At 38.1% G+C, this 10,000-nt stretch overlaps 1 protein-coding gene across 1 annotated transcript in view; it reads left to right on the top strand.

Moving 5' to 3' along the window:
* LOC130071743 (steroid 17-alpha-hydroxylase/17,20 lyase) overlaps positions 1-10,000 on the top strand; it is a 25,181-nt gene that overhangs the window by 626 nt on the left and 14,555 nt on the right. The window contains exons 2-3 of the mRNA XM_056236603.1: positions 1,738-1,876; positions 6,035-6,264. Of these exons, the coding sequence (XP_056092578.1) occupies positions 1,738-1,876; positions 6,035-6,264 (369 nt within the window). The remainder of the gene's footprint in view (positions 1-1,737; positions 1,877-6,034; positions 6,265-10,000) is intronic.

The raw sequence follows: 10,000 nt of genomic DNA, 5'->3' as shown, positions 1-10,000 counted from the left end.
ACCAAACTGTAGTGTGAATGAAATTTTGCATGTAGAAAATGTAGATATTTTTTTCATTATGACACTATAATGACATTTATACAGATTTTCAACCAAATTGTAATGTGAATTAAATTTTGCATGTAGAACATTTTTATTTTTGCATTATGACACTATAATGACATTTAAACAGATTATCAACCAAACTGTAGTGTGAATGAAATTTTGCATGTAGAAAATGTAGATATTTTTTTCATTATGACACTAAAATTCATGACATTTAAACACATTTTCAACAAAACTGTAGTGTAACAAATTTTACATGTAGAAAATTTAGATTTTTTTTTTGCATTATGACACTATAATGACATTTTAAAAAAATTCAATCAAACTGTAGTGTGAAATAAATTTTGCATGTAGAAAATGGAGATATTTTATTCATTATGACACTAAATTCGTGACATTTAAACAGATGTTCAACCAAATTGTAATGTGAATTAAATTTTGCGTGTAGAAATTCTAGATATTTTTTGCATTATTTAATTAAAATTTATATTACATTTTTTTATATTTAAAATTTACTTGACATTTAAGCACATTTTCAAAAAAACTGTAATGTAAAAAAATTTACACGTAGAAAATGTAGTTATTTTTTTCATCATGACACTATAATTCATGACATTTAAACAGATTATCAACCCAATTGTAATGTGAATTAAATTTTGAATGTAGAAAAGTTTTATTTTTTTTGCATTGTGACACTATAATTCATGACATTTAAAAAAAATTAAACCAAACTGTAATGTGAAATAAATTTTGCGTGTAGAAATTGTAGATTTTCTTTTTGCATTATGAAATAAATTTTTTCACATTTTCAAACACATTTTCAAAAAAACTGTAGTGAGAATTAAATTTTGCATGTTGAAATGTAGGTTTTAGTGCCATAATGAAAAAATATCAATATTTTCTACATGCAACATTTAATTCACATTACAGTTTGGTTAAAAATGTGTTTAAATATCATGAATTATAGTGTCATGATGCAAAATATTCAAGACATTTAAAAAGTCAAACATTTTTACATGTAGAAAATGTAGATATTTTTTGCATTGTCACTACAATTCATATTTAAACACATTTTCAACTAAACTGTAATGTGAATTAAACTATGCATGTAGAAAATGTAGATATTTTTGCATTATGACACTAAAATTCATGACATTTAAACACATTTCCAACTAAATTCTCATTACTGTAATGTAACAAAATTAAACTCTGCTACTTTATTAGTTTAGTAAGTTTTTTGTAATTCCCAATATTCTCAGTGCTAATTGTCGATGGTAATACAGTAAAAAAGTGTAATACAATGCTTTTTATTTAAATGAGCAAATGAAGAAATATTATTTTATATGTCAATACTTCAGAATTACTAATCTTTTGCATTACAGTAATGAGAATGTATTTTTTTTTTACATTGCTGTAATAACAGTGAAGTGAACGGTTAATTGTGATGGAAGTAATGCAAAATATAATATATTTACATATATGTAATATATATATATATATTTATTTTATCACCATGTATATTTTTGACTTTATGGTGAAGTATGACCTGTGTCTGTTCTTAAGTTTTGTGTTAACATTAACATTTTCACATTGATCACCATTGGTTTTTAAATAGTTGAAAGCCGCGGCTCTTGACTCTCCGGTGGTGTCTAATCTCTCTGTGTGTGTGTGTGTGTGTGTGTGGTTGCCAAGGTGACCACAGATCTGTTGACTCAGGGCGGGAAGGATATAGCGTTTGCCGACTACAGCCCGCTGTGGAAGAGCCACCGGCGACTGGTCCACTCCTCGTTCACACTGTTCGGAGAGGGATCCAGTAAACTGCAGACCATCGGTGAACTCTACACTCTGAACTCTACACTCTGAACTCTACACTCACTCTGAACTCTACACTCACTCTGAATTCTACACTAAACTCTACACTCTGAACTCTACACTCACTCTGAACTCTACACTCTGAACTCTACACTCTGAACTCTACTCTCTGAACTCTACACTCTGAACTCTACACTCACTCTGAACTCTACACTCTGAACTCTACACTCATTCTGAACTCTACACTCTGAACTCTACACTCTGAACTCTACACTCACTCTACACTCACTCTGAACTCTACACTCTGAACTCTACACTCACTCTGAATTCTACACTAAACTCTACACTCTGAACTCTACACTCACTCTGAACTCTACACTCTGAACTCTACACTCACTCTGAACTCTACACTCTGAACTCTACACTCTGAACTCTACACTCATTCTGAACTCTACACTCTGAACTCTACTCTACACTCTGAACTCTACTTTACACTCTGAACTCTACACTCACTCTGAACTCTACACTCTGAACTCTACACTCACTCTGAACTCTACACTCTGAACTCTACACTCTGAACTCTACACTCTTCTGAACTCTACACTCTTCTGAACTCTACACTCTGAACTCTACACTCTTCTGAACTCTACACTCTGAACTCTACACTCTGAACTCTGAACTCTACACTCTGAACTCTACACTCACTCTACACTCACTCTGAACTCTACACTCTGAACTCTACACTCACTCTACACTCACTCTACACTCACTCTGAACTCTACACTCACTCTACACTCACTCTGAACTCTACACTCACTCTACACTCACTCTGAACTCTACACTCACTCTACACTCACTCTGAACTCTACACTCACTCTGAACTCTACACTCTGAACTCTACACTCACTCTGAACTCTACACTCTGAACTCTACACTCTGAACTCTACACTCACTCTGAATTCTACACTAAACTCTACACTCTGAACTCTACACTCACTCTGAACTCTACACTCTGAACTCTACACTCACTCTACACTCTGAACTCTACACTCACTCTGAACTCTACACTCTGAACTCTACACTCATTCTGAACTCTACATTCTGAACTCTACACTCTGAACTCTACACTCTGAACTCTACTCTACACTCTGAACTCTACTCTACACTCTGAACTCTACACTCACTCTGAACTCTAAACTCTGAACTCTACACTCACTCTGAACTCTACACTCTGAACTCTACACTCTGAACTCTACACTTTTCTGAACTCTACACTCTGAACTCTACACTCACTCTGAACTCTACACTCACTCTGAATTCTACACTAAACTCTACACTCTGAACTCTACACTCACTCTGAACTCTACACTCTGAACTCTACACTCTGAACTCTACTCTCTGAACTCTACACTCTGAACTCTACACTCACTCTGAACTCTACACTCTGAACTCTACACTCATTCTGAACTCTACACTCTGAACTCTACACTCTGAACTCTACACTCACTCTACACTCACTCTGAACTCTACACTCTGAACTCTACACTCACTCTGAATTCTACACTAAACTCTACACTCTGAACTCTACACTCACTCTGAACTCTACACTCTGAACTCTACACTCACTCTGAACTCTACACTCTGAACTCTACACTCTGAACTCTACACTCATTCTGAACTCTACACTCTGAACTCTACTCTACACTCTGAACTCTACTTTACACTCTGAACTCTACACTCACTCTGAACTCTACACTCTGAACTCTACACTCACTCTGAACTCTACACTCTGAACTCTACACTCTGAACTCTACACTCTTCTGAACTCTACACTCTTCTGAACTCTACACTCTGAACTCTACACTCTTCTGAACTCTACACTCTGAACTCTACACTCTGAACTCTGAACTCTACACTCTGAACTCTACACTCACTCTACACTCACTCTGAACTCTACACTCTGAACTCTACACTCACTCTACACTCACTCTACACTCACTCTGAACTCTACACTCACTCTACACTCACTCTGAACTCTACACTCACTCTACACTCACTCTGAACTCTACACTCACTCTACACTCACTCTGAACTCTACACTCACTCTGAACTCTACACTCTGAACTCTACACTCACTCTGAACTCTACACTCTGAACTCTACACTCTGAACTCTACACTCACTCTGAATTCTACACTAAACTCTACACTCTGAACTCTACACTCACTCTGAACTCTACACTCTGAACTCTACACTCACTCTACACTCTGAACTCTACACTCACTCTGAACTCTACACTCTGAACTCTACACTCATTCTGAACTCTACATTCTGAACTCTACACTCTGAACTCTACACTCTGAACTCTACTCTACACTCTGAACTCTACTCTACACTCTGAACTCTACACTCACTCTGAACTCTAAACTCTGAACTCTACACTCACTCTGAACTCTACACTCTGAACTCTACACTCTGAACTCTACACTCTTCTGAACTCTACACTCTGAACTCTACACTCTGAACTCTACACTCTTCTGAACTCTACACTCTGAACTCTACACTCTGAACTCTACACTCTTCTGAACTCTACACTCTGAACTCTACACTCTGAACTCTACACTCACTCTACACTCACTCTGAACTCTTCACTCACTCTGAACTCTACACTCTGAACTCTACACTCACTCTACACTCACTCTGAACTCTACACTCACTCTACACTCACTCTGAACTCTACACTCACTCTACACTCACTCTGAACTCTACACTCACTCTACACTCACTCTGAACTCTACACTCACTCTGAACTCTACACTCTGAACTCTACACTCTGAACTCTACACTCACTCTGAACTCTACACTCTGAACTCTACACTCTGAACTCTACACTCTGAACTCTACACTCTTCTGAACTCTACACTCTGAACTCTACACTCTGAACTCTACACTCACTCTGAACTCTACACTCACTCTGAACTCTACACTCTGAACTCTTTTTTCTGCTGTTTAAGGCATTACAAGTCGAGTCAGCTTCATTCATAAGTGTTTCAGAGCAGCTTTACAGAGATAACAGGAAAATAATGAAACAAAGTGTGTTTCCAGAAGAGAAAAGCGTCACAGTCCAGCTTAAGTAACGTTCAGTGATGTGTTATTTTTGTTGTAAAAAAGTTATTAATTTAGTTTATATTTATATATATAGGCGCTCTGGAGAAACCGTGATGTCATCATCCAGCTCAGTTCAGTTCTTGTATAATAGTGTCAATGCAGGAGAGCAATATTATTGTTGAATATTAAATTAAATGTCCCCAACATTACAAGGATTATTCAAAACATATAAATAGAAAAGAACAAAGGGAGGAAGCACAACACATCACATCACATTACATCACATGGAAGTCTGTTCATATTCGCATTAAACAATTTCTGGAATATCAACGTTTTTGTGTTCATACACTTAGAGTAATACTTCTGTAGACTCATGTCCAGATTTCAGTCTTAAACCAGATGTGTTGCATGTCGAAAATGAAGATTTTGTGCATTAATGCGCTATATGTTTGGCATTTAAACACATTCTGGCCAGTGAGGAATGTTCTCAGTGCTGATTATCGCTACTGTAAAAAATGCTTTTTCAACAGTAAAAAGTAAATCAGCATAACGGCAGTATGAGCCTTGACTTGTGTATGTGTGTGTGTGTGTGTGTATCCATGTGCGTGTTTTTGTGTGTCTGTGCTTGTGTGTGTGTGTCTATGTGTGTGTGTGTGCGTGCGTGAGTGCTTGTTTCTGTATGTGTGTGTGTGTGTGTGTGTGCGTGCACGCATGTGTGTGTGTGTGTGCGTGTGTGTGTCTGTATATGTGTGTGTGCGTGTGTTTGTGTCTGTATATGTTTGTGTGTGTGTATGTGTGTGTCTGTGTGCGCGTGTGTGTCTGTATGTGTGTCTGTATGTGTGTGTGTGTACCCATGTGTCTGTGTGTGTGCGTGTGTGTCTGTGTGCGTGTGTTTGTGTCTGTATATGTTTGTGTGTGTGTATGTGTGTGTCTGTGTGGGCGTGTGTGTCTGTATGTGTGTCTGTATGTGTGTGTGTGTATCCATGTGTCTGTGTGTGTGTGCGCGTGTCTATGTGTGTGTGCGCGTGTGTGTGTCTGTATGTGTGTGTGCGTGTGTGTGTGTGTGTTAGTTCTAGAGGCCGCAGACAGTCTGTGTGAGGAGCTCGGGTCCCTCAGGGGTCAGAGTTCAGATCTGAGTCCGGTTCTGATGCGGGCCGTCACTAACGTCATCTGTCGACTCGTGTTCAGCTCCTCGTATCAGCCGAACGATCCCGAGCTCCTGAAGGTCATGGATTACAACGACGGGATCGTGCAGACCATCGCCAGAGGAGGACTCGTCGACATCTTCCCCTGGCTCAGAGTGTGTGTCCAGTTACACGACCATATTACAATCACTTCAATATCAGTTTGGGATCGGTAAGAATTTATTGTTTTTAAAAGAAGTCTCTTCTGCTCACCAAGGCTGCATTTATTTGATCAAACATACTGTAAAATTGTGAAATATTATTCCAATGTAAATCATCTGTTTTCTATGTGAATATACAGTAAAGTGTAATTTATTCCTGTGATCAAAGCTGTATTTTCAGCATCATTACTCCAGTCTTCAGTGTCACATGATCCTTCAGAAATCACTCTAATATGAGGATCTGATGCTCAAGAAACATTTATGATTATTTTCAATGCTTAAAACAGTTACTTACATTTTTATTTCAGGATTCTTTGATGAATAGAAAGCTCAAAAGAACAGCATTTATCTGAAATAGAAGCTTTTGTAACATTAAACACTACCGTTCAACAGTTTGGGGTCAGTAACAATTTATATTTTATTTTTTGGGGGAAATAAATAAAATAAATCAATACTTTTATTCATCAAGGATGTGAAAGTGGCAGTAAAGACATTTATAATGTTACAAAATATTCTATTTCAGATAAATTCTGCTCTTTTGAACTTTCTATTCATCAAATAATCCTGAAAAATAAAATGTACACGACTGTTTTCAACACTGATAATAATCATAAATGTTTCTTGAGCATCAGATCCTCATATTAGAGTGATTTCTGAAGGATCATGTGACACTGAAGACTGGAGTAATGATGCTGAAAATACAGCTTTGATCACAGGAATAAATTACATTTTAAAATATTTTAAAATAGAAAACAGTTATTTTAAATTGTCGTAATATTTGACAATATTACTGTTTTTTTTTTTATCAAATAAATGCAGCCTTGGTGAGTAGAAGAGACTTCTTTTAAAAACGTCTCGGTTACGTATGTAACCCTAGTTCCCTGAAGAGGGAACGAGACGCTGCGTCGAAGCACTGTGGGAATGCTAATAGCCACGCCGCCATAAGAGCAAGTGCCCGTCGTGTGAAATCAATGCGCATTTGGAGCCGAGGTCAAGGTAGCGAAGCCTCACGAATGTGTGTGTGAGGACTAGCCTGCCGCATCACAAACCTCTTGAAAGGAAACTCCCGACAGTAATGCTTTGGGCTCGCACAGCCAAAGGTAAAGGCTGAGCATCCCACTCGTACGCAAGTGAGATAGCCTCGATTACCCACGTGCTCATCCTCTGCTTAGATGCCGCGCACCGCTTTGTGAACGGACAGTGTTCAGACTTTATCCATAGCTCATCAAAGGCCCCGTCCACACTACTGCGTTTTCGTTTAAAAACGGAGATCTTTTGCTACGTTTGCTCCTCCCGTCCACACTAAAACGGAGAAGTTTAGAAACGCTGCCGATCCGTTTTTCGTTTTGAATCTCCGGAGGGCGTTTTAGTGTAGACGGGTCAAGACTGAGGACTTTAGAAACGATGACGTAGTAGAGGCTCACGCTCGGCTCTATGATTGGGTGTCATCCGTCATGGCATATATCTTTGCTAGCCGCTGTTGTACAAGTAAATTCTGCATTTTACAACTACATGCGCCGGAGTCAAGCTATTATTCCAGCGATCTGTGACAATTCCCGTGAGCAGCGGCGGCGTTGACCGTACATGGAGCGTCGGTTTGGGGTTAACCCAGAGCATGGTGGGATAATTTTATCAATGAAGTTGTGTTTACACCGGCGCGCGCATGCCCAGTGTTGGTGAATGGTCACGTGATCCGCGTTTTCAGTCGTTTTAATGTGGACGGAGATCAATTCTAATACGCAGCTAAAACGCTGGTGTGGACGGAGATCGTATTCGTTTTAATTATCCGTTTCTAAACTAAAACGCAGTAGTGTGGATGGGGCCTGAGGCCCTAACTGGGCAGAGCAGGTAAAGTTTCTCTTGGTCTGACGTCTGGAGGAGGACAGAAGGCCTGCAGTACTATAGGATAGGGGTGTGACGAGACGCTTATCTCACGAGACGAGACGAGACACGAGATTGGGTTCACGAGAACGAGACGAGACGAGATTTTGTGCACAATTTTTTTAGAAATCCTCAATGACAAAAAAAATAGTATGCAGGTGCATTTTGCAATGTTTAACTAATAATCTTATAAAGTAGACCTGAAATGACATGCATTATGAGTATGAATTATCAAATGCATTGAAAGAAAACAATATACAAGCACTGTAAAAGGTTTTTATTGACTGGCTTTTCTCTGTATGATTTCACATTACCCACTAAACACAATGATGTCCAAAAGACGTCTTTTCAACGTCTTTGTCACAAAAGTCGGACGTTGAAAAGACGTCCACTGAGGAGCCAGAATGAAAGTTTTTATGACGTCTTTTTTTGACGTGTTCTGCACGTCCGATATAGACGTTCATGGACCCTCTTCCTACAAGGTTAAAAACTAGTTCAAATGTGGCCATTGTGGACATATTTTTTACATAATTTATGGTCTCATTTAGACATAATTACTTTGACTATTGCTGTCAGATGATATTAGTGAGAATTAGCAGAGGTTTAGATGTTGATATTTGTTTCATTTGAAGTGTCACCATTGTGGTGATCAGTGTTTGCTTTAGTTGGGCTCTTGGTCCCCTTTATTTTTACTTTAGCTTTTCTTTGGCTGCTGTAACTGTGTGTTTGTATGACACAAATGTTGTGGCAGAGAAAGCCAAGAAAAAGTAAGATCAGGTGTTTTCAGCTCAATGTTGATGATGACATAATCATCACAAAACAAGCATCAAATGTTGAGTTTGAAATTGTGTTTATATTTGGGATTCTCAACCACCAACCTTGTGGAACTGCAATATTGGTGCCAATAGAATAAAAAATATTTTTAAAGTATAAAAAGCATGTGCACATGTTTTGAGCAAATGCATCATGTAGTCACACACAGGCATTAAGATTTTGGCTATGAATCACAACAACGGTGACAATCAAAACAAAAAAGCTTGGGAATCAATGATGAGTTTTGAACTATGAAGGCTACCCATCATGCATTGCAGCATGATGATTTTTGTTGTCACCATTGTTGTGAATCATATGCAAAATCTTGATGTCTGTGTGTTACAACATGATATGTTTGCTCTAAACATCATATGCACAGAATTTTTATCCACCTCTAAATAAGTGATATTATAAATGCTATTGGTGCCAATATTGCAGTTCTACAAGGTAGGCGGCTAGAAATGCCAAAGTATCTGACAACATTATATGCTTGTTTTGTGATGATTTCATCATCATCAACATGAAGCTGATAACACCTGATGTTACTTATTCTTGGCTTTCTTTGCAACATCAGTTGCAAATAACAGTGTGTTTTACAAACATACAGTTACAGCAGCCAAAGAAAAGCTAAAGTAAAAATAAAGGGGACCAAGAGCCCAACTAAAGCAAACACTGATCACCACAATGGTGACACTTCAAATGAAACAAATATCAACATCTAAACCTCTGCTAATTCTCACTAATATCATCTGACAGCAATAGTCAAAGTAATTATGTCTAAATGAGACCATAAATTATGTAAAAAATATGTCCACAATGGCCACATTTGAACAAGTTTTTAACCTTGTAGGAAGAGGGTCCATGAACGTCTATATCGGACGTGCAGAACACGTCAAAAAAAGACGTCATAAAAACTTTCATTCTGGCTCCTCAGTGGACGTCTTTTCAACGTCAAACGTCAAACAAATAGCCTAAAAATGTTAGAAGAGCTTTCTTC

The sequence above is a fragment of the Rhinichthys klamathensis genome, unplaced genomic scaffold (genome assembly GCF_029890125.1).
Source record: "Rhinichthys klamathensis goyatoka isolate OS25496 unplaced genomic scaffold, OSU_Roscu_1.1 h1tg000454l_1, whole genome shotgun sequence".
NCBI classification, from domain to species: domain Eukaryota; kingdom Metazoa; phylum Chordata; class Actinopteri; order Cypriniformes; family Leuciscidae; genus Rhinichthys; species Rhinichthys klamathensis.
The sequence above is the reverse complement of the archived record's forward strand: the minus strand, read 5'-3'. Positions and strand labels throughout refer to the sequence as shown.